Below are 26,246 nucleotides of genomic sequence, written 5' to 3'. Positions count from 1 at the left end.
TTTTTGCTTATTTGCAAACGCGCATTCATAATTCACACAAAATCAAATCTGCATTGGAGGATTGTAAATGCTCTTGATTTACAAAGAGCTGTATTTCTTTTTCCCCACTGGCATGAAAAACAGATGAAAAGCTCAGTTCATATGCAAACAACAATAAAGATCCTTGACAAATTCAGCTTCTGATGACACTTTCTGATGTGAAAATATGTTGAAAGCGATTCTGATCGCTCTGGTGCATTACAACGTGGATATCCAGTATCTTTTCACTCCACTGCCCTGCTGCACAAAATGAGGTATACTGTCAGGGGGGGCTTATTCCTCTAAGCACACCCTGAATTATTCTTGGTAATAGCTTTACATTAATAATTAAAAAGTAATCTTGTAGATGGTCTACACCGTTCATCAATTAACCCCTGCAAAACAAAAACAATTGATTTGTGAAACCGACTTTCCTTTTCTTTCACCAAATCATTTGTTTTGGGAAACAATGTTGGATTTAACTGACCTTCAGAGTCCACAGTGAAACACAGCTTTTTAAATATAGGTTTGTATAGTGTCTCTCTCACTCTCTCACACACAAACACACACGCGTTCATGTTTCCATGAAGAATGAGGCTAAAAAACAAGCAGAGATACAGAAGAACTCTGTAAATGTCGAGCCTATCAAGAGATTCAGTAAGCTCCTGGGGTCACTTTTATGAGCCTCACTCTCACACAAACACTCAGGTGTTTGACATAACACAGATCTTTGTGTGATTCATGGGTGTCAGAGGTGGGAAGTGTGAGGTCTCAGCGCCTGTAAGGAGGTGTGTGTTTCTCTGCAAAAACTCCCTCTGGTTTCCTTTCCAAATCTGTGCCTTTGGCCTCTCCCTCTCTCTCCCACAGTGGATCCTTGCAGATTGTTATGGTACAGAGCTCCTGCGCAGCAGAGGCTATTCAGCAGTTAGATTTAATCAAATGTGAAATAAACTTTTGTTTTAAACCAGACTTGTCATTTCCTCTTTGTCTCTTCTTTTATCATTCTAGGTGTTTTTCTCCAATGTTCTTGGCCGCTGAGGCCTGAGGAGAAGTCAGCCAGGTCCCCATGGGACGCCCCGTTACCCAGCATGCACTGCTGCTGCTGCAGTGCATGCTGGTCCTGCGGCCAGGGAACGTGGCCAGTAGGAGAGGGCCAGTGCTGCTGCCAGAATCACCATGTCACAAGACAGAGCATCCACTCATCCCACACTCAGGTAAAAATGTGAACCCACGAATACAACTGAGGGGAGCGCTCTTGTTCATTTTATGTTTTTGTCACTTAGTTTTTCAGTGCATCATTATCTGTCCGCCTATGTCCTTTCATTCCCCACCCTCTTCTCCATACCTTTGTTTCTTCTTCGTAGACCATATAAGGCTAGTTTCTTTGCAAGTGCATCAACATTTTTCTGTTGCTAGGAGACATAAATGCTCTTTTAGCGGTGCAGCAAAAATGCAGTTGTAACCAAACTGATGACTCAAGAAAAGCCTTTCTTCTTTAGGAAGGTAATGCGACTAGAAAGAGCAATCTTTCCTTTTTAAGTGCTGGGTCCTCTGATGATTCTTGATAAATTATTTGTGATAATGCCCCTATCCTCTTTTTTCTTTTTTATTCATTTTCCTCATTTTACTCATATTTTTGACTGTTTTTTTCTTTCTTCCTTTTCTTCTCATTTCTTTTACTCCCCCACTGTCTTTATCTGTCATCGCTCACTGATGCACAGCCTTCATTTTGAGGTTGTCGAATTCTCATATTCAACATGTTCTGCATCACATTTATTGTTCAAACCCTCTGTTAAACATTCTATTCAAACAGTTAAAATAAAATCAATTACATTGACGAATGAATGCATGCATTGTGATCAGTGCAATTCAGTCCACTGATTGTAAAGTAGCACCGACTCTGCTTTTCAGTCAAATAACTTCCCAGTCAGATAATCACACTGCCTTGTGTCTTGGAGGATATTGACTTAGAGGTGAAGGTCACTGCGCCAGATCCAGATGCATGCAACCAATCATTCTCTGTTTATAAGACCACCTCTGCCGACCTTCTTGGCTCAGCTTTCTGGGCAGTCGAATGCTATCCCGACAATTGTCGTACCTTATGCTCATGCTCTCTGTACAAGAGGGACCACACACCGACTCGTGATTCAGCTATAGTCAATGCCTTTGTGTTTTCCAATGTACCAGAATGGCCCATTAAGCTTTATTGACTGAATGCTTTGGTTGAATTAAAGAGAACATTAATAAAAGGGTCGATGTTTCAGTAAGCAATCAGGCATGGTTTGCTTACACCAAAGCCTACCGTACAGGAGAGGACAAAAGAAAATGACCTTTATTTACTTATTTATTTGTTTATTTATTTATTTAATCTAAAAGATCTGTGATCATAGCTTTATTTGAAGAGATGTAAGGGGAAGAGATGATGGGATTTTGAAGATGATGTTTAAAATAACATTTGTACCTTCAGTGGGTTCTAGTCACTGCCACTGCACGATTTCCCTAGCATTTCTTTAATATGGGTAGAAAACACTAACTATACTTCAGGTTCTGTGACAAATATTGTCTATTTTTGTTCAAATGACCGAAGAGATGCATTAAAAATTGGACAAAATGCTGGCTTTAATGCTATTGACAAAGCAATCTTTAGTTGGCATCGCACAAGGCATGTGCTCAGACACGTCTTTGGCGTTGAGCATTCAATTTATATACTGATGGGGTTGTTATTTTCTCCTGTTGCCAGCGGTTTATTTACAATGCAATGTGCTTTCATGTATTGTTTTCCTTTTTCGAAGTGACTTATTTGTACAACATGAATTACAGAGAAGACTGTGAGTTTGGGGAGGAGAACAACTGAGAGCAGGACTGTCTCAAATCATTGATGAGTTGAGACTCCATAAGCCCAGGTGACTCCTGGTTAACTTTTCACTTGCAGTTCATGTTTTGAGTCTCACACTGATATTTCAGGCTGAATTCACAATGAAATATATCCTGTCAGGGTTGGAGGAGCATCGAAAATATTTTTTGAGTTTGTGGTCTCAATTGCCATCTTTGAATTGTCTTCGATATTTGATGATGTAGGTTTTTGACTCATAAAAAAAGTCATCTTTAACCCACACCCTCCCCAAAGTCGAGCATGTATGGCTGTGTTATGATTGACAAGGCTCAGCTCCGTCAGCTTGTCAATCACAGAGATTTAGCAAAGTCTACACAAGGAAAAATAAAGATAGAGTGTACAGATACTGTGAAAGCCAGACTTGCTGTCATCTCAGGGATGGTTGCTTATGAAGACTAAAAACACTCAACTCAGTGTTGTATATTCTGCAGACCACAAAGAAAGCGGACTACAGACTTCAACTGATTAAAGTGGTAAACTTCCATTTTGGCTCTAGCTTAATGTGAATAAATAATTCAAGTTTAATTGTTCTTTGAGGAAGAACTTCTGGATAATCAGAATGTTATTGAACCAATGAGATACAACTATGGTTATATAACAAGACATTTTTACTCATTTACAAACATTGTCTGTCCTATTTGTAGCACAATGTGAGTCTATCAGAGAAGGTCATTAGTGCCACTGTACGTAAGGGAGGAGACCCTGCATGTACAATGATTGTATATGTCAATTTTGGTGTAATTATAGGTGTATCCTGGCTATTAAGGTTGAAAGTAACAACACTAGAAAAAAACGTGAAGGGGAAAAGTGCGAATTTGAATTGAAAAACAGAGTAACAAATCAAGTGAATTAATTAATTTAAAAGAGATTGATTAAAAATAGGGCCGTGCTTCCTCAGTTTTACGTTCAGCTTTTATCATTCGCAGCATTAAAATATTGTGTATCATTTAAGGCACTTGGCCTCAGGGGTGGAAGTAACAGAAAAGATTGAAAAGGTGTCTAATTTCTATTCCTCATCATTCATCCCTCTAAATGATAAATGTCAGTCTGGGTTTTGGAAATAATGAAGGGCAAATAATAGGCACTAAAGCAACATAATTTCAAATAAAATGTCAAGGCAACCAAGAGATATATTCACCATTTATCACTTTGTTTTTTAGAACAAATATTTTATTACTTTTATTATTAATTTCAAGACTCATCTAAGTTGTAATGAATATTTTGCTTAATGCATCCAGTTCACAATCATCTTATCAAATCATCTTTTAATCAAAATACATTGATTATTTACTATTCTGATTTATTAATTCATCATTTTCATTACTCTGAGTGATACATCTAGGATGGTAGGATTACTGGCTTTCACCGCAACAGCATTATGTTGTGTTATTGATATGTCATCACTGTCCTTATTAAGATATTTCTTTCATGTGTTGAGTAAACACTATACAGTGTTTACTCAACTTCCTATTTAAAGTGAAAACTTTTGCAGAGCAACTTTAAATTGTCATTGTTTCACAAAGATGAAAACTGCTTAACCAGTGAATTCTCTTCTCCGGTGATAGCTTTTGTGCAACTAAAGCATATTTAATTTCTCCAACTTGTGCTTTATGCAAAGCATTTTCATTTTCCAAGGCCTCCAAATTCAAGATTTTTGTTGTTTTTCAATTAAAAAAAAAGAAAAAAAAAGGGTCATTAAGAATATAATGACACAAAAACACATGCACGTTAAGTCACATGTACAAACAGTATATGAGCAAAGAGAAATGTCTTGTTAAACCTGTTATCCTCCGCGTCTGTGAGTCATTGTGCTTCAAGAAATATAATGTAATCCCTGGTTGAAGAGAATGTGCAGCATGCAGCTGCCATGGCTCCTCTTCACACAAGCTGGGAGGACTACAAACACATTAAATATACCTCAGTGAATTACAACACAACAGTACTCCCAGTCGACTCCCAGAGGCAAGCCTTACCATTTCGGTCATGCACAGATATAAATTTGACTCGAATGTTACAGCCAATCACCAAATGTATATGTGGTCATGGAATGATAATTTCCGTTGTTGGTATACAAGCTGGAGCTAAGCTACGTTGTTGACATAGTTTGATCTTTACATTAAGCTATCTTCTGCAGCCGGGGGTTGTAAACTTACACAATGATTTGAAAAAGAAGAGGGCTTTCATGGCTCAGTCTTTGTCTCAGGGTATCCAAATCCCCCACAACCTGAACAAAGGAAGCTAAATAATGAATATGTACAGTAAATAGCAGTATGGCAATTTCTAGAAACAACAAATGGTAATTTCCATTTGACTTGCTTAGATTGATTGAAATTGAATCAATTGATTTATTTTGTTGCCTTTCTTTTGACAGAGGATGGAAAATGTAATTTAGTGTTAAGGTCACAGTACCTTTTGGAGCTTTTACTTGTTTATTGAGACACAAGCGCTCACAGAAACCTAACATTGAACTGATTCAGTGGGAAAAGAGACTTTAACTATACAGACCCAAGACGAGCAGCCAAGGTCAAGGTCTGTCTGAGTGCTCAAGTGACAGCCTTTCTTTCTGTGTGATTGTGGCCTGACTTGGAAGGGTGTGCCTCACATGGGTTTGACCCCACTAGGAATAGTGGTTTTCTGACTTGGCACAACACTTGGCTGACAGAAGTGCTGGTGTGGTGTAAGGATGCTATAGTCTAAAGACAGCTTTCTGTTTTGTATGGTGGTTTTGGAAATATAGGGTTCCCAAAAGAAAATACACTGCACAGTTCAACAGCAAAGCGCTTAGTGTTTAGTCAAAAGGTACACTTGCAGTGCCTTGACAAAACAGTTCTCGATATAGCTTCAGGGGAGTTCAGATGTAAATGTATGTAATTTATGGAACCATTCAACAAGGGGTATTGAAAGACATCACCCCAGCTACTAAAACAGATATTTTTGCTTTGGGTTTACTGAGTAAGCATTGGTATTGGTAATTTAGCTCGCTACCCCAGAGTCATGTTGTTTTAATTAACGCTGTTTAACAAGTTTCCCTTGATGTAAGATTAAAGATTTGTAAAGGATATAAACTGCAGTATAAACAATGCATTCGCAGCCCAAGCTGAAGGCCATATCTCTGAGGAGAACTAGTTCACTTATTTTACAGCCACAGACCGAGTGCAGCTTTCATCACACATCTTAAGAAAAAGGGAGAGTCCAGGAAAGAAAAAAAAACAAAGGGAGTCCATGCAATCATATGAGCAATGAGCTGGCATAAGTATCATAGATCTTTTAATTGGTCACTTGGGAATATCTTTTTAAATTTGATACTCCCCGAGATCTTAAATTGAAGGGGCATTATGGGAGGTCAGTTACATTTCAAAACAATAATTTGAAACTCTTCATCTGTGAGTTCATTATTTTATCCTGTTACATTCAAATAGATGACAGGCTGCCAATGGAACGAAGAGGGATCTGTCCACATATTATGATTTATAGAACTTTTTGTATACCCCCAAGTAACAAAAGTCCCAAACAGTATTTCCTTACATACAGTATATGTTGTAATTGTTTGTTTTTCAAGAGTTCCGCAATTGGCGTCATCTTATTGTAAGGTCATCTTTCCTGCAACATCGCCTGGAACCTGAAGACTCAGCTCTCATGGGTACATCATATATAAAGGTTGCTTTGCTGTCATATGCCTTTGTTTGGTTTCATTCATTCAGTGCCCTACAGCCAAAGTCTCACCATTACAGTCCAGGACGTAGGTCTTACTGCTATGAAATGTGCTTGTTTCTCTTGCTGAAAATAATAGACACAACCATTGTGTGCATTGCAACAAGTCGTAACGGCCTTTCCTCCTTCTTTGACTTTCTCAAGCTGTGCAGGTGTTTATTTTTTTGCCTGCACCACTTAAATGTTTTCTCACATCAACTTGTCTAAAATTGTTGCAATTCTTCTACTCCCCATTACCACAGAGCTGTATTTAGAGTGAACGGAGTCTTCATTTATGCAAGCGCCTGCCGCCACACTCTATTTGCAACACTCACACAAAAACCATTCATGCTTCAGAATTGGTTCCACATGTTGCCATTGTTGTAAGCGTGGTAGCAACATGGTGCAGAAAGTGGGAGCATTCACAAACTGCAGACTGGTGTGGCCTCCATTGCTTAGTGTAAATATCTCCTGCTTTTTTTGTCTTTGTGTCAATTCTGTGTCAGAATGAGGAATGACAAATAGGATATGAGTGATGGGGTGTTCTATTTTGAGGAGGAGCGAGACAGGGGTTAAGGGGATAAGAAGTAAACTGGGGGAGGGTGGCCTCTGTGTGTGTGTGTGTGTGTGTGTGTGTGTGTGTGTGTGTGTGTGTGTGTGTGTGTGTGTGTGTGTGTGTGTGTGTGTGTGTGTGTGTGTGTTGGCCCCACGCCCTGGCTGTTCTCTGAATTTTTTACCAAATCCATGTATGTGTTTCTGCATGTGTGTATGTGTGCACACATGTGATTATGCCTTCATTTCATCTGCAGTCAATCCCCTGATTTACACAGCTGCTGTACAACACCCATGGCTGTAATGTGATTACATTATCACTTGCATTTAAAATACAGCAGATATGAACCCATATAACAACAAACCAGTCTATGAACTGGAGAGTTGGGAAATTGTGTCTTTAAATAATGTTTTAAAGATATTTATTAGCACGAGGTTTCTACCGTGTTAACGATTTGCTTGATTTGTTGGCTCTATCCGGGGTCATAAAACCTCCCTAGGGTACCCTTAAAATTAGCTATTACAACCTCACAAAACACACATAAGTATCAGATGTAAGTTCAGAGTTCAATGCATTTGGATGATTAGTCCCTTCGTTGACTCTTAACCGTCTTGCAAAGTGTGCTCCACAGGTTTGTGTCTCCCAGCCTCGGCAGTCAGGCCGCCCTATGATCTGCTAAACCAGCTTGAGTTTGACTTTTTGTCCCTGTATATGTTTAACTCTCATTCATGGGAGGCCCTATCCACCGTGCTTATAAATGTTTATGGTCCTTGGCCTCGTCACAAAAGGCTATAAATCCTGTGGGTGTTGTTCAATTAGAACCTCTTGCTCCCCTTTGCACCCCTCAACAAATACGCTCTCTTTTCTCATTCTTTTTCACACACACGTAGGCATGCGTGCACACACACACACTCCATCACCCCCCCTTAGCATGCCTTCCCTGGTGAGTCAAGGAGATTTATGAGTAGAAGCTGGGTTTGTCAAGTTCCGTCATCCCCCGGGTGGTGTCACAGTTACATTTGTATGCCTGGGATCCTCTCGATGGCGTGGAAAACAAGCCCAATGCAGCGAACGGATTGGCACATGCAGAACTTTGTGTCTCCCCCCTGAATAAGCAGAGCAGCAGCCGTTAAGCAAAAGGGAATCTTCATGGTGAAGATGACTGTAGCTTCCCAGATATTACTTTCTGCACAGCTAATGAGAATATATTAGCAGATACAAAGGGCTTTTCCGCCATGCATTTTCTTTACAGCTCATTGACAGAGACTTAATAGAGAGCGAGGAAGAATGTCTTTGCTGTGATGGCACTGACTTGCCGCCTCACAGATGACATTGTTCCGTTTGCAGTGACAGAGTTTGGTCCCCTTATGTGCACGAGAGAAGGCAAATGTTTGATGGAAGCTCCTGTCTCTGGCTCTGTTTGTCTTTGTTTAGAATCACTCAGAGATCCCACGTTTTTCACCAAAACATACTTGTACTGGGTTTTGATGACATTGAGGGAGAGTGTGCTTTCATTTGAAATGCTGACAGGTGTGCCTGAAGAAACAGATAATGTGTTTTTCGAGGAGGATATTCAAATTGTCTCCTCACTCTATTCTGGCCCTGATGGAGAGCTCCCTGGTAAATTAAAAATGTCCCTTAGAAACTTTTAGTTCACTTTTAGTGGTGGTGAATGACTTCAAATAATTTGAAAACTCTGCCTTGATGGAGTTTTGGGACCTCACTCAATATTAATCTCACATGTGCTAATTTCTAGCTATGTGTCCCGTTTATGGTAATGGATCTTTGAAGCATAATCCCACCAGTGTATACGCTTGTACTGCAATGATTTATAATGGCTGAGGATAAAGTACTTGATGAACAATGTAGAACACATGCCACCTCAATGACTGATAGACTACCCTAAGCTAAACCTATCGGGTAACCAGACAGTAGACAGGCCGTCCTCACTGCTCAGCAACCTCGCTGGGGCCTGTGATTCGATTGGTCAGGGGTTAATGGTCCGGGCGCCATGGCACAGGCATGCTGTGGATAATGTGTCAGTGTCTGTCTGACTCTGAGATATCTCTTTGCCCTTTCCTTATAAAAAGTACATATGTTCACCAGGAATAATACCGTGTCAGTTGGTGATCGGCTCAGGGGTTTTGCATGATTCAAGCAGAGAATATTTTTCAAAGGATATCTCAATCAACAGCTATGACCATGTTTATAGAAAATATGCAGGACATCTACATTTAAATACCTGTAGAATAATAAAAACAGATCCTCTCAGGTTCCTCGTTGTCTCGATATTTAAATCAAGGACACTCAGAAACTTGAGCGCTAATGGACTCGGATGTGCTCTGCAGTATCTGATTCAGAGTGAAGGACTTCGTCAGCCAAAAGACACTCTAAATAATCCTGTTCTTTATACCAGGAGAGGGCCAGTCCACCAGGTTTGTGTGGCAAGTGTGTGTTATAACCGAATGTGGTATAAAATATAAACTTTGTGACGAATTAAACCAAATGGTTCCGTTGTATTTACAGTGTTGACATAAAGCAGAAGATGAGTCGTATGGAAGAAAAAATAACCTTTTTCAAGATAGAAAGGGAGAAAACACAAGTTATAATTTATGCTAATAAAAGTAAAAAGCAGATGAAGTACAAGAGGAAAAAGAAAAAGATACTTGTCTCTTATTCCCTTCTTTGCAGAAAAATGACATGTACATCTCACTCAATTCAATTTACAGCAATATGTGCTACTAAAGGTTTGCCGTATCACTGGGGACACCTATGCAATTGCAGCTTCCTTTCCTAATTTCTTATTCCGATCTGAGTTGGTCATCTAAACTTTGGCTTTCCCTTCACTGAATAAGACTAAGTTTTGCTTTTGAGCTTTCGTGATTCAGTTAAGATTAAATCGAAGTATGTCAGCTGTGGTTAAAATAGACTAATTTCACAAGAATCTCAGAGAAATCTAATGATATACAAGAGAACAGGTTTGTGTTGTTATAAAGATGCCACACTTTGAGTGTCGTAAGAGTAATTACATCGACCCTTTTAACACAGCGTATTCATCAGCACTGCTGTCACCTGCGGTTTTCTGTTCTCTTCTCTGATTGGTTAATTCTTTGTGTGTCCTGTGGTGTTGTTGGCAGAGATGGAGCCGTGGATCTTCAGGTTCAAGGCAGAGGGCACGGTGGATTACTCTCAACTGACCTTTGACCCAGGCCAGAACGAATTGATTGTTGGTGCCAGGTAAACCAAATCTGACTTTTTTTTTCCCCAATCTCTCCTTCTATTGTCTTTGTATCTGTCTCCTCATTCAATTTGTCCTCAGTTCAGCCACCTTCTTTGTTTTCTCTGTAGTTATTGACAGGCATTTATCTTTTTGTGTAATGTTTTCAATACTCTAAATGAGAAATGTTTGGCATCCTTCAACAAAAAGGGTAAAAGGGTAAAATATTGATGAAAACACATTTCTGATCCCACCAATTCCATTTTCCTTGTCTTTGTGTGTGCGTACTTGCGTGTGTGTGTGCGTGCTTGCGTGTGTGTGTGTGTACGTGCGTGCGTGTGTATGTGTGTGTGTGTGCGCGTGTGTGTTTATGTGTGTGTGTGTGTAACGGGAGTGTGTGAAGCTAAAGCTTGTCTGAATGTATTTTTATGCATGTGTTGTATGCACATAAGAAATAGGTGTACATAGCAGAGTATTGAACGTCTTACTGAATCCAGATTAAGTGTGCATTGCACTTCCCTTAATGGCTAAGTTGTCAATATAAAGAAACACTACAGCATGAACAGGAGATAACAATGAAGCCAACAGGAAGGAGAACAACAAAACAAACAAGTGAGCCCAGGGAGTTTACTAATGCGCCCTTAGAACTAAGATGGAAAACTCAAATGAGGAGCGTGTATGCGGAAAACGGCAGAATAAAGTCTAATAGGTGAATATATTATCATTTTAAATAAGACCAGGATTGTAGTATTTGGAGATTTAATGGTCCTGGAGTCCAAACTGAAGTGTCTGTAAGCAAAATAGTGAAACCTTTATTGTTGCTGGTTGTTTCCCCTTCAATATACTTTATGAATGATAAAGCAAGTTGCCATGTATTAATGTGCCAAAGGGGGAATTTAACGTAAAGCACACATGACAAGCATGTGTATATAAGTAAGATATAAATAAAATTGGTATGTATTATCTAGCAGGCTATCATGACAGATAAGGGATTTCTCAATCCCAATTAATGTCTGGATTATAATTCTTAATCACATTGTTAGCATGTCAATTTTTGTTTATCAAAACAGTTTTTTAGTCTGCATTATTTTATGTGATATGGATTGAGTGTCGTCAGTCAGTTGCCTCTCATTACACCATCACCTTTTAGCTGCAGGCTCTTCCTCGGTTCTGTAGTTATCCCGGGGTCTAAATTGTGCTTTTGGCTTTCTGTTCTGGCTCACTTTACCAGCATCCCTGGCTTGTCTGTGGTAGCTCATATTCGTAAGTAACATTCTGATCTCTGGATTTGTCAGCTGAGCCATTTAAAGTGAAACCAATCATTCAAAATCCCAGTGGGGTTTTGTTTATCTATTACAGCAATGTGAATTGCACACAGGCAGCATCCACAGCAGTGATTATGAGTAATTGAAATCTGATTTAAAAAAATAAAATGTTGAGCTCTGATTTAATCTCGTGGTCATTAATGTGTTTTATTTAAGTGGCCCCAAAAAACTTGATAGAAAAATATAATATAATATAATATAATATAATATAATATAATATAATATGATATAATATAATCACATATTGGAGAAGCATAATCAGTCATTTTTGGTATTTGTATAATACTAAATAGATTTGATTTACTGCCAGAATTTTATTTTCAGATACCACTCAAGGCATCAACACAGGTATATTTGAAGAAAAAAAAAAAAGGTTTAGTTCAGTTGCTATTAAATTGATGGTTGTGGAGAGTCCAAATGTGAAAGGCAATGTAGCTGGAAGAGTGGCAGCCAGCTGGGTCAGACATATGAGTGATAATGGAAGGAAAGAGGGATCAATGCAAATATCAATACAGTCAAACAGGGAGCCTTAGTTGTACTGAGTCCTGGCTGATTGCCACTCTTCAGCAGGCTGATGGATCTTAGTTGATGGATCTCAGTGAAAGTATTGTGTGAAGATGCATGTAAGTGCAAATATGAATGCATTTAAGTTCCTTTCCATTTAATTTCAAAAAAGGTTATTCCTCAAAAATACCATCGGACCCTGGACAAAGTCTGACTACTCTGCCTTCTTGGATCACGATTGTCCGACAAAGCAAACTTAATAGAAATGCCAGGATCTTTGAGAGAAGACAACTCTAAATGGAAAATGCTTTTAGCCTTATCTCTTCTCAGTCAGGCAATTGTTCCTAGTGGTTTAAGTTGAGTGTCTTTGTCAATAAACTAAACATTTTTCTTGAGGGAATATTCATCAGCAGCCGATGCTTCTAGAAAAGCTGCAAAAGCCAATGAAACGATTTTCTTTGTGCTTTGCAAATCTGAAAAGCTCCAGGCAAAGCAGTTTGGATCACTGATTAGAACAAAGTTTCAGTGCCAGACTTTGATTTGCTTTCAATCGTCTGCTCTCCTGCTCTTCACGTCTCAAACACAGAAACACTCAGGAGGTAATAACAAAATTTCCTTTATCAGCTGCTTTTTTTACCTTCTAATTGTTGTTTTGAGACACGGATACTCTGTTGCAGCAATGGCTGAAGTCAGCTAATCAGTAAACAGGGCCAAAATGTATAAACTCTTCTCTCTATGAGAGGTTAATCTTGCCTTCTAATTGGGGAGACTTTAAAAGCAGCTATTTTAAATGTGTTGCTGCCTTCCCAACACTTTTCACCTCCCAACTTTTCTTTTAAGCACTTAAACTCTATTTACGCCGTCACTGGAAGCCGAAATTCCTTTGTCCTCGTGGTACAATGATTTGGGGTAGATGAAAGAACTCAACAGACAACACAGATGTTAGCCTTTGAGCAGGGATACTTGAACATCCACATATATTTTGTCTGATTTATTGAGAAAGCGTCTCAATTATCTCACATGCCTGCCTTTTTTCTCAACCCCTTTCAGAAATCATCTCTTTCGGCTCAATCTAGAAGACCTGACTCTCATCCAGGTGAGTGTTAATTGTCTCTAACTCTTATACTTGTTCTTGTCAGAGGAGGGAAGCTCACTTTACTCACGATTCAGTCATACTGGTAGATGTATTCACAAACACCATGCTAGACGTAGAGCGCTGCCAGCTCCCACAACTTAAAGCTGTTACAGTAAAATGGTTTAGCAGTTCACATGTCACAACAACTTGCCATCCAGTGGAGTGACAGCGGGTTTGGTTGTCAGCGCCGCAGTGTGATACACAGAAGGAGGGTATGTGAGCTGATAAAAGTCTAGTCAGTACTAATACCCTACATGTTAAAATCCAATTTGAAGCTGGTGTATAATCTGCAGCTGTTCTTCGTTATTTACCTTTCTTTGTATGTTACCCACATTTTCTAGAGTATCAACACAAAGTGCAATTTCTTTAATGTCTTGCTAAGGGTTAAAGTCCTCTACTTTCCACAGGGAAGGCTTATTGTATAAAATGATAGGAATTCAAAACAGAATTGAATGATGCTGTGCTGTCTGCCTATAGTAATGAAGAATTCAGACCACACAATAACTTGGGAATCCCACGAGGGAATTTCATTACATTGGGAAAAAAAAAACATCTAGTTGTACCCAAAGATAAACTTAACTAAAGTTGCCAGCCAGTCAGAGATGGATGACACTCCAGCCTCACGAGTCATAGTTTTGCAGGTTGAGAATTTCTACGTGTGTATAGGAATATGGCACAAATCCTATAAAAATGTGTGTAGGCCTGCAGAAATTATCCCACATGTGGCCATTCTTGTTTTTTTTCCTGTTTTTTCCGCTCAGAATGCGTTTGAGCTCACATGCATCCCTGCAGTGCCAAGCATTTTGTGACCAAGTGCATTACCATACAAATATTGACACGGCAAGGGTTTATTTCTAGGTGGTAGCAGCAAGACTTCTTTGATGCTTCGACAGCTCTTGATGTCTGCCGTTTACACACGGCAAAACCAGGGGAGAGGATGAGGAGGGAGAGAAAAGGGAAACAAAGGAGCGTGGATGACTAGATTGAACAAAGGGAGAACGGAGCAAACAGTGTTGATATAAATCCGCCTGGAAAGGAGAATTAGAGAAACGGTCAGATGAAATAAGAAGCACGGCTGAATTTGGTGGATGAGGGAGCGGGTGTCGGCACACAAAGGATTCAGGGTGCTGTGAGACAGCGCACTGGCAGAGGGAAGAAAGCAGAGAAAACCCCACGGAAAGGGAAGAGGATTCGTGCAGAGTGAGCCTTTTGTTGATGGTCGCTGGGACATCCATGCTTTTTTAAGACGCTCTATGTATCCAATCAGCCCTCCTTCTTTATTTCATCCTCTGCTCTGCTGGCGCTGCAAAACGAGCAAAGGGGATTCCACCTACCCAATCAAGCTCTCATCTTCAAGACATCATGTCTGAAAAAAATGGGACCTGGTAATCCAAAAGCCTGGGGCTGATTTTAAGATTTGCTCAACAATCTCTTGAAAATGCTGGGTTTTCCGGCCTCGGGTGTTTTAACCCTTCACCTTGCTGCTGTTAAGTGCAGTTGCAGCTGTGGCATCAGTGTTGTGCGTAGTTGCAGTGTAACAGTCTATTTTTGACCACTGTCAGTAACAATGAAAGGCAAAATGAGATGGAAATTTTAGACTAGATTCGATGTCTAACCTCCTGTGTGCACCAGAGCCCCTGCTTTGCATTTGACTGAATCAGTGTTACAGTATATAGACAAGCTGCTGAATTTTAACCCATTACAATCTTTCCCCCTCACGCTTTGGTCGTTTAAAAGCAATGTTGATTGATCAAAGAGACTTCATAAAGGTGCTGAGAATAGCTGCGTGAGCACAAATAGTTCTTAGTCGCTCAGTCTGTTTTCTATTAGTTACACAGATGTTTTAAAGAGTTGCATGAGATTTTCCCCTGCTAAAGAAAAAAAAGCGTACAACTACACCTACGCTTGTCTTTGTGATTTCACCCCATCTGTGTGCATCAGCCATGTCAGATAAGGCCCAGTGGTAGTGAGTCGCTGTTGCACGGCTGACAGTGCTAAAGGGGTTAGCTGTGTATGGTTTGACAGAGAGAAGGCTTGCTGTTGGTATAATGCAAACGGCCTATTATCTTATAAAGAGGTGGATATTTCCATTTGATCGATGAAACTGTGTTGTGCTTATATGTGCATGAAACACAAATGTAGAAAAAAAATGAACTCCAGGTAGTCCTATTGTTGTTTAGAGAGGTGTGTCACTTAGGGTGGTGACTCAACACTGTTGGTCTTCGATCTATTGCACATACTGAGTTGAAATGTCAAGATCGATTAAGCCCAAGCCCGGCAACCATAATCTCCCCTGTAAATGCTCTCCTCCCTTGGAGGGCATAAAAATAGAAAAAAAAAGGTGTGAAGAACATCAGGAAACAGAGAGTAAGAGGATCTTTGTAAAACAAAGCGATTATGTTAAGCCACTTGAGAATTGATATGTTTTCATTATCTGTGTGCCTATTTTAGGGCACCCTATAGGTTTGGTATTCAGTTCGGCCTCAGAAAAGAAAGAGTTCAGTCTTTTGGGAGCGACATAGAGGATTTGGCTTGGGAGATTTTTACAAGACAAAGGGACATGAACAGAATAATAAAAAAAACTAACATCTTCCTTGAGTCTCCCAAATTCTATGAACTTGCTAGCATATACTCAGAGCCATATAAGAGTTGTAGTGAGGGGAGATCTGAAAAATGACTCAGACCTCCCTGTGGCCTTCATTTGAGTTAATATCGGATTTTTCACATTGTTTCTCTGGTGCTTCCACCGCCCGAAAAATCGTGCCTTTCCCTGTCAACCCTTATCCTCATTTTCACTGATCTGAAAACATGACCAAGAACAAAAGGAGTAGACTTTTCTCTTTCTTCTACTTTCACCACTTCCAACTGAATAAATACAGACACAGATTTAAGTCTGCAAAATGTAAATGAAAGGCATATTATCCATCCATCCATCTTCCCTCGCTTATCCGAAGTCAGATCGCAGGGGTAGCAGTCGTAGCAGGGAGGTCCAGACTTCCCTCTCCCCCACCACATGGTCCAGCTCCTCTGGGGGGACCCCAAGGCGTTCCCAGGCCAGCCTAGAGACATAGTCTCTCTAGTGTGTCCTGGGTCTTCCCCGTGGTCTCCTCCCAGATAGACATGCCTAGAATACCTCCCCGGAAGGTGTCCAGAAGGCATCCTGACCAGATGCCTGAGCCACCTCATCTGACTCCTCTCTACGCAGAGGAACAGCGACTTTACTCCGAGCTCCTCCCGGATGACCGAACTTCTCACCCTATCGCGAAAATGAGAAAACTCATTCCGGCCACTTGTATCCGTGATATCGTGTTATATTCTTTAGAATATGTTATAGAGAACATTTTACAAACAACTGCAATGTTCTTTGTCCAAATAGTAAATCTCACTTCATACATGAGATCTGTTGGATATTGTCCCCCCTGCCTCTTCAGTCCACACTGAGCTCCCTGCCATCAACTCATGCCAAGAGTAGGCAGTCCTATCAATGCTAGCCTGCAGAGACGAAAAAACACTGATAAAGTGGTCTCACTGTATTTGTGTTGTGTTCGATTTCCCGTTGTGTTGCCAGGTCTTATAAATGGTCAGGCAGCTGGATGTACCACTCAGACCAGGCTTTCCGTCCGTCTGCTAGAAAGTTTCCAAAAATATAAACCTCTGGTGGCACAGAGTAATGCAAAGATGCCCCCACATAATCAGGTATAAAGCCATGCTCTCTTTGCTGTGTCTTGCCGTGAGGCCTCCAACTAGTCAGAAATTTCCAATAAACTTAGTGCAATAAAGAAAATTAAAACAGTTGCTGTCAATTGCACACTTGAACTCGTCCTTTTCTATCAAATTTCATTGCACTATAACTTGCTCTGTGATAGTGCTCTGCATGGACAATAAAGACTATTCCATTCTAACATATCCAGTGATCTATTAGCAGTATTAAGAGCTTATTGATTTTATGAAATAGTAAGTAAAAGCTCTAATGTAAAAGGAGATAATTAAAAAGAAATTTCAAATAATCTATTATTGGTGTTCTGCTTTTGTGTTCAGTTAAATGGGATGTGGAACATAGATTCACACCCATATGTAAGTAAGCACCACAGACGTCAGGTTTTCCTTTCAATAACGGATATACCATTGAAGGATAAAATAGTCAACAGTCATCAAAGACCTTTCCTTTTTCCCTTGGCAAATGAAATCGCACCAATGTCTTTTTTGGAGGATAAAATATAGCCTGTAATTAGGTTTGATATTGTGCTTTGATTTTTTTTTTTATCACTTCCTTTAATATGGCCATTTTGGACTGAAAGAAAGCAGAGAAAACTCTCTTCAGTCACGCATGTTTTTATGTACATCCCTCATAATTTGATTTCAGGAAGTGAATAAATAACAATAAGGCAGGCTAATAAAGCAGACTTCAGAAATCAGAAATCAGAAAAAAAAATATTAATCCCCAAAGGGCAATTGGGGGCAGTTCATCTCTCTCAGCATTGATAATCTAAATACTAAAATCCACTAACCTTCCCAAGTAAATACATGGAATTGGAAGCATAGGGAGCAAAGAGATTCAACCCAGCAGGATACACGATATCATGTTATTTGATTCAATTTTTAAGGGTTCAAGCTTTAAGTAGGAAGATGCTCAGTAGGAGGTCACTTCATTCCTGATTTACCTTTCCAGGAGGTTATGATAATATGAGCATAAGCTCAGACCTAAACTCTTGCTCAAACATCACATCCATTCCAATTTAGTGTGTAAATCCTTCATCCCCTTACGTCAGTAGACATCAGTGCGAATAGTAAATATTGTGCTGGAACATCAAACTTTGATATCAGCTATTCATGAGGCAGATTAGGTTTCTCCGTCAGGATTTGTCCACCTCTCACTCACAACCAGCCATTGCCTTGTAATGAGACACATAGCCACTTATTTCACAAAGCCAGACAGCTGTCAGCAGAGAGTGCCTTCTCTGGACCCTCTTTATGCAAAACATATTCAATATAATGTCTGCAAACACTTCTGATTTGGAATTCAACCCCTCACACTCACTGACGACTTCAGTCTGCCCACACTGCATCCCTTGTTCTGTCTGACTCCTAAATTGGACTCCGTATTCTCTTTGTTGTCTGATGGTCTGTTTGTCCTTTATTTTCCTGTTTCTGCCCTCTGCTCTGTCCCAATCTGTCCTCTGTCCAATCTGCCCACTGCATCCTTATGTATCTATCCTGTGCAACCCTGTTATTGAAAATAGCCTCTCAGACTGAAGCAAGAGCACAGTGATTAATCTCTGAGGGTTGGTAAGATTACATGGGACCATACAGCGGTTGGGCACATCCAAGATGTGTGTCTCCAGATGTCTGCCTGTAGATTCATTGTAGCAGCCCTTCTCTCTACCTGTCAATCAGCTTATGTCTCTAAATTTAACTTTTCATGCCTCTTGGATGACATTTCATTACCATTGTAATTTGAGTCACGGGGGCTTGTAAATTTGTGTTTTTGCTATTATTTCAGTGACTAATCTGGTAAATATATCTGTTCAAATTGGGAGGAGGGGACAGTACAAAAAAACGAGTGTGCCCCCACAGAGTCAATTTAATTTTAAATACAAAATAAAGATAAACAATGCAATTAGCCCAAGAAACTGTCCTGTGTGTCATGTTTCTGTTTATTGTTTGTATCGGAGTCTTCAGTTTAACATTGTTTATTCGTTATAATTGTAGCCATTCCTGACCAATGGCAGATAATCACGGCAGTTTATAATTAAATGTTACATGAATTTAATTCTGAATTTAGTGTTATCTTTTGATTCTCTTTTGCAATTATGCCTTTTAAGACTTTTTGTACAACAACAACAACAACAACAACAACAACAACAACAACAACAACAACAACAACAACAACAACTATTATTATTATTATTATTATTATTATTATTATTATTATCTTCTTTTCCTTTTGGCTTTTCCCTTCAGGGGTCACCACAGCGAATCAACCTTCTCCATCTTACCCTATTCACTGCGTCCTCCTCTCTCACACCAACTACCTTCATATCTTCTCTCATTACATCCATAAATCATCTCTTTCGTCTTCCTCGAGACCTTCTGCCTTGCAGCTCCATTTCCAGCATCCATCAACTAATATATTCACTATCTCTCCTCTGTACATGGCCGAACCTTCTCAGTCTGGCTTCTCTGACTTTCTCTCCAAAACATGTGCTGTCCCTCTGATGGACCCATTCCTGATCCTATCCACCCTCATCACTCCCAAAGAGAATGTCAACATCTTCACCTCTGCAACTTCCAACTCTGCTTCTTGTCTTTTCGTCACTGTAACGGTATCTAGGCCATACAGCATCGCTGGTCTCTCCACTGTCTTGTACACCTTTCCTTTAATTCTGGCTGATAGTCTTCTATCGCATAGTATCCCTGACACTTTTCTCCACCCATTCCAACCCGCTTGAACCCGTCTCTTCACCTCTTTTCCGCACTCTCCGTTGCTCTTGACCCCAAGTACTTGAAATCCTCTCAACTTCTTGATGCCCTCTCCCTGTAGCCTCACTATTCCAACCGGGTTCCTCTCATTCACACACACATATTCTATCTTGCTGTGACTAACTATCACTCCTCTCCTTTTCCAGTGTATACCTCCACCTCTCTAGATTTTCCTCTACCTGTTCTCTGCTCTCACTACAGATCACAATGTCATCTGCAAACATCATGGTCCATGGAGATTCCTGTCTAACCTCATCTGTCAGCCTGTCCATCACCACTACAAACAAGAAGGGACTCAGAGCTGATCCCTGATGGAATCCCACCTCCAACTTGAACTTCTCTGTCACTCCTACAGGACACCTCACCACTGTCTCACAGCGAGCATACATGTCCTGCACCAGTCTAACATATTTCCCCGCCGCTCCTGACTTCTTCATACAATACCGGAGCTCCTCTCTCAGCATCCTGTCATATGCTTTTTCTCGGTTCAGAAAAGTGCAATGAAACTCTACCACTGCCTCTCCGAGACACTTCCATATCTCCACAGGTATATCATTAGGACCTAATGCCTTTCCATTCTTCATCCTCTTCAATAGAATAGAATACAAAATAGGATACAGTCATTTGGCAGACGCTTTTATCCAAAACAACTTACAGTGGAGATGCCGGGGATTGAACCCAGGACCTCAGACATGCAAAACATAGGCTCTACTACTGAGCTACACGTTTAACGCCTGCCAAGTTTCACTTTTACTATTTTCTTCAACTTGGTGCTAGTCACCTCTTCTACCCTACACTCTCTTTCATTTTCCTCATTCATCAGCTCTTCAAAGTACTCTTTCCATCTTCCTATCACTCTTCTAACAGCTGTCAATATATTTCCCTCTCTATCCTAAATCACTCCTTACCTGTTGTACATCCTTTCCATCTTTATCGCTCTGTTTTGCCAATCTGTATAGATTATTCTCTCCCTCCTCGCTGTCCAACCGAGCATACAGGTCATCATACGCCCCTTTGTTTTGCCTTGCTACCTCTATCTTTACCTTGCACTGTATCTCCCTGTACTCCTGTCTGTTCTCTACAATCCCCTTAGTGTCCCACTTCTTCCTCGCTACCTGCTTTCTCTGTATATACTCGTGCACTTCCTTATTCCACCACCACCAAGTCTCCTTACCTACTTTCCTTCAAGTTGAAACACCAAGTACTCTCCTACTTGTCTCCCTGATCACATTAGCTGTAGTTGTCCTGTCATCTTGGAGCTCTCCCTCACCACCTAGAGCCTTTTTCAACTCCTCCCTGAAAACCATACAGCACTCCTCCCTTTTTTAGCTTCTACAACTTTGTCCTCTGCTCTGCCTTTGTTCTCTTAATCTCCCGTCAACAGAGTCACCCTACAAACCACCACCATCCTATGCTGTCTGGTTACACTCCCACCTACCACTACTAGTCACTCCATTTCTCTTCCTGTCAGTACCATGATAGTATAACTTAAAAACTTCTCCTAAGCTACTGCCCTTACTACGTTTCCACCTGGTCTCCTGGACACAGTATGTCCAACTGCCTTCTCTGCATCATGTGAACTTTCTACCTTTTTTTGCTTTCAGTTCCAGACTCTTGCCTTTCGTCTTCTCTCTCTGCTTCCAATCACACCCTCCTCTTCTCCTTTTTTAACCCACAGTAGCCCAATTTTCACTGGTACCCTGAAGGTTATTGGCACAGATCTTCGTCGTTGTTAACCTGGGTCTTGACCAATCTGGTATGAGATTCTTATGTTTGATTAGCATATTTGGTTTTGGCAAAATTTTTACACTGTATGCCCTTGTTGACGCAACCCTCTGCATTTATCCAGGCTTGGGACCGGCTCAGGGAGACACTGGCCTTTGCCCCCCTGAGGCTGCATTAGTAATTTTAATAATAACAATAATAATAATAATGATAATTATAATAATAAGTTAAAGAAGAAGAAGATGTGTTGAAGTTTTTATTATCATCACGATTATTATTATTATTATTGTTATTATTATTATTATTGCTACAACTGATAGTGCCAAATCTACATACAATCGCAACACACTGTAATTGTCCTTTTTTAATATCCACAATTTGATTCCACCAAAGCCTTCACAGAGTTCATGGACTGAATGTTATCGAAGCCCCCACTTTATTTTCTCGCTCCTTTTGTTCACCCTTTAAGTTAGGATCTAAGTTCACACCAGGTGACAAAGCCCCGGAAAAAGGTCTTTGTACTGCAATGTTCTCTGATAAAGCAGAGAGTTACTGTTTGACAACACCACTCCAAGACATATTTCCATTTGAGAGAGATTCATCTAAGGACAACAGAGGCTGAACAATAGCATGCTAATGGTCTTTTAATGTGTCATAATGACACTTTCTCTTGTCATTGTTCTTCCTACCATTAGAGTCAGGGTATTCAGGTGAGATAGCTTGAATGGTCATTGATTCCAACACTCAACCCTCCCCCACCTCCTACCCCCCACAAGGTACAAAAACATCACCTTTTTGTTCTCTCTGGCCACAAAGTCTTGACTATTGAATACCTTATGCACCATTGTGAAAACCAGCTTTGACAATTGTTGGATGATGGTTAATCATTAACCTCACCATGAAAGCAACCAGTCCAGTTCAGTTCATCTGATTTCAAGTTGCAATTTTGTATTTTTAATAGCGAGTTGTGATTTGAGGCTATCATCAGCACCAGTTTCCCCCAATGAGATTAGTGACAGCACCTTCAGCAGCTGAATTCAGTTCAGCCGCGACAGACTGCCGCTGCATCCACGTAACCGTCACACTTGTGCTGATGTGTGTGGTTTGCAGCTGTATGACTCCAGCATGGCCAGCTTTGGCCTAGAATGCGAACCAACACACACACACACACACACACACACACACACACACACACACACACACACACACACACACACTCATATATATACACACACTCTCGCTGGAGAAAAAGAAAAGTCAGCTCCCATTAATACCCCATATCTTATCCTCTCTGAATAGTACCAGACACTCTAAGCTTTCTTGCTTCTCTAAGCTCCCTCCTGCTACCGCCTGTGTGCATCTTTATGTGTGTGTGCGTGGAAAAAATATATTTTTACACCTTCCAGTTGCTGAAGAGTCAAAAAGGAAAGGTCTTGTCTTAAAACTCATAGAGAGGACTCTTGGAGCACAGTCAAAGAGGAAATGAAAGAAGTTCTCTTGTGTCGCAGGGGTCCAGTTTTCTTTCCTTCTGTTTTCCTGGCATGAAAAGAAAAATAAGATGCCAGGGTGAAATCTAATATTTTCCTCAGTTTGCGATATTTACCATATGAAATCCTTAGCCTCTGGCCGTCAGCCAGGTAATTACTGCAGCAATGGCCAAAAACCAAGTTCAGTTGTTTTAATTTGAAGACAATTGTATGACTTGGAGTTTAGGATATTATTCTGCAAGCCCAACTTTTTTTGTACCATTCCTTTCTATGTCAGTCATATGGAGCTTTTGGCACGGACCACTAATTCTGTCACATTCTGTAGCCCAGTTGTCGACAAGGCCAATACTCATTCCATGAATGGAGAACTTTTACCAATGAGAAGTCTTCTAGAGGTCAGATGGAAATTAAATGGCAGAAATTGGAGCGTGCCAGTGTCTTCACCCTCCAAGGTTTTATCTCCTTATCATTTTCTCTCCGGTAGTAAAATGTGAAAGCTGTTCATGTGTTTCTCTCTAACATGTTAATCACGTCCACATCCCACTCAAACAGCTCATGTGTTATGTCTCACAATTTATATTTTCAAGGCATATGTGTGAATCAAATTGGCATTATCTCTTCACAGACTTGCTTCTCATTTCTTGCGGTCTCTTCTTGGTCTGCACCTTAATTAGATTCTGTGTCTCTATTTGTAACTTGTAATGTAAGTGTGAACATGGGAAGAAGAGTACAGGTGTAAGGGGGATGTGTTTTACTTTCTGCTCTTCTTTAATTTGTGACCTTTCAAATGGATTTCTTTTTGTTTTTCAACTCCTGTATAGTTTTTGAGGTTTCTTTTGTTTTACTGTTTGTTTGTTTGTTTGTTTGTTTGTTTTTTGCAGCTGGCTGTTTCAGTAAAACCCAAATGACAATAAATTAATAAGGGCGGAAATTCTGCCAGAGTTGAGACACCCAGGCATTATTGTTTTGTTTAGGTTCAATGGTGACATGGTGTGCCTGCTTATGTCTTTTTTTTTTTTTTTTTCCAAATGTTTCCCACCTCTGGATGGTTTGTTGCCTGCCCTGTGATGCTTTTCATTCTCTCTGCAGGAGGCTGAATGGCACTGCGACGAATTCACCAAGGGAGCCTGCTTCAGCCGCGGAAAGTCTGAGGTAAATTTAAAACATAATTGAATGGACAAAAAATATTTTACCACTGGTATTGTATTGAATTGAAAACCTGTTTATCATAACAAAAAAGTGTATCTTCAAAGTTAAGCTTTTGATTTTGTTTTTTGCCCTTATACCCATCCCGGCAATTTAAATGTGCCATCCAAAATATCATTTGTTGTTTCTATGTGGGTTTAAAAGGTTAAATAAATCATAATTACCATATTTTTCAGTTGATAACCTCCCTTTCTGGCCTAGTAAATCACTCTATCATTGAAACTATATCAGAATGAGAGAATATACATCACACCTTATATTTTTAAACACTGATGATGTTGTGTTAATAGTACAGTATTCAGTTAATAATACAGTATAATATAGCGATGAACAACGAAAAAGACAACTAAAGCGATACATAATCACACATAATGGATATCTACAAATGCTATTTATTTATGTATTCAGTCTTTACAAACTAATAGGACAGATATATCCCTCTGACTGAATAAAATCCTTTATGTGCTGTCAGTCTGAGATCTACACCATCAAACTGATTGATCCTCTCCCCTAGGTTGCCCTTGTTGAAAGTATAATGTGGTATAACTCTGATGTTATAAATGGGGTTATTTCTCAGGAAATGACAGAGCTCAAAAGAAGAAGAAACTCACTTTAACTGATATTGATGTGTAAAAATTATAGTTTTCCCTTGAAAGTAATATCCAAGACCTGCAAACACTGAAAAGCAATCCAATTCCAACAATGCATGCAATACAGCGGTTTTCTAAAGAGAAAATGGCTGCTTGACATTATCGTCTGTGGTTATCTACAGGAATAACAAATGAAAACACCAGAGGAAGTGAACTGGACTTTCCCACCAATACATCAGTAATGCATAGCCCTTGGGCCTAGAAGTTATTCTTAAGTCATGAAGCATCAGATCAACAAGGAAACAGAATATGGAAATTTGTATGCTTGTTTCCCCGACTAACCTTATTGAGGATGTTTATCTTTTTTTCTGAAATAAAAAAAAGAAAAATCCCAACCGCACCTTGCAGGGAATTCCCATAGTTTCTGCAGTTTCTTTAACACAAAAGCGTTTGTTTCTAAAATGAGGTTAACTCTTAACCATGCTGGTTTAGAGCTGAAGTTGACTTATAGGTGAACTGCCTGGCCTTGATCCCTGTAAGTGTGTTCAGCACTGTGTATTTATCCTCATGTGAAAGGTGGTTTGGGATCCATAATAGGCATCCTCAGCTGACCGGCGAAAAAGATAGCTGTTGTGAATTACAGGCCAAAGCCACCTTGGTCCTTGAGAGTCATTGCTGTCTGGCTTGTTTTGCTCACTGTTCTCCCAAAAATCAGCCCCTGTGTTATTCGCTAAGAATAGCATTAGAAGACTTCACTCTCCCACAGCTGAAAGGGGTTTTGTTGGTTTATTACCTAGCTCACTGTGCAACAATATACCGTCACTTAGGCTATTACACAGATACTCTGCTGGTACTTTGAATGAATTTTCAGGTGATTGTATTTTTTTTCCTAATGCACTTTTCTGCTTCTCTCCTGTGTATTTGATTTATTTCTACCAAGAGAAGAAAAGAGAGTTAAATTGACTTGACAGGACTTGATTGTAGCCTTGGTTTGTCTTATAACACAAGCGTCAAGCATAAAAGTATCTGTATTATTGTACAGACATGGAACATTTGTCAGGGACTTTTCATAAACGAGTCAAAACTGCAAATCTTGGCAAATTTTTAAAATGCCATTATTTACTGTAGAACACATGAATTATGCAAAGCATCACATCCCATTCATGTGTACGCGCACAGACAAGCAGAGAATTGGAAACACAGAGATTTTAAAACAGTATGGTTGTATAAGCATACATGGTAACAGTAACTACAGACAGGTCATATTGCCAGGTTTAAACAGTAGTACAGTTACAGGTAGAGGAACACACACACCTTTCATTCCACATACACACACACACACACACACACACACACACACACACACACACACTTAGGCTACACCAGAAAATGTGTTGTTTTATGAGTCAACCTCCAACCTGAT

At 40.0% G+C, this 26,246-nt stretch overlaps 1 protein-coding gene across 4 annotated transcripts in view; it reads left to right on the top strand.

The window, feature by feature from the left end:
* Positions 1 to 26,246, top strand: part of sema5a (sema domain, seven thrombospondin repeats (type 1 and type 1-like), transmembrane domain (TM) and short cytoplasmic domain, (semaphorin) 5A) — a 117,869-nt gene that overhangs the window by 31,710 nt on the left and 59,913 nt on the right. For all 4 annotated transcript variants that reach the window (XR_015106530.1, XM_086151216.1, XM_086151214.1 and 1 more), the window contains exons 2-5: positions 1,027 to 1,232; positions 10,292 to 10,391; positions 13,251 to 13,296; positions 24,117 to 24,179. Coding sequence is in view for 3 of the 4 variants with exons in the window: in XM_086151216.1 (XP_086007342.1) it covers positions 1,085 to 1,232; positions 10,292 to 10,391; positions 13,251 to 13,296; positions 24,117 to 24,179 (357 nt within the window). In the remaining variant the exon portion in view is untranslated. The remainder of the gene's footprint in view (positions 1 to 1,026; positions 1,233 to 10,291; positions 10,392 to 13,250; positions 13,297 to 24,116; positions 24,180 to 26,246) is intronic.

This window comes from Fistularia commersonii, chromosome 8, assembly GCF_037954325.1.
Source record: "Fistularia commersonii isolate RoL2024-O1a breed Wild chromosome 8, RoL_Fcom_v1.0, whole genome shotgun sequence".
NCBI lineage: Eukaryota > Metazoa > Chordata > Actinopteri > Syngnathiformes > Fistulariidae > Fistularia > Fistularia commersonii.
Note: the sequence above shows the minus strand (reverse complement) of the source record. Positions and strands in the feature narration are given on the sequence as shown.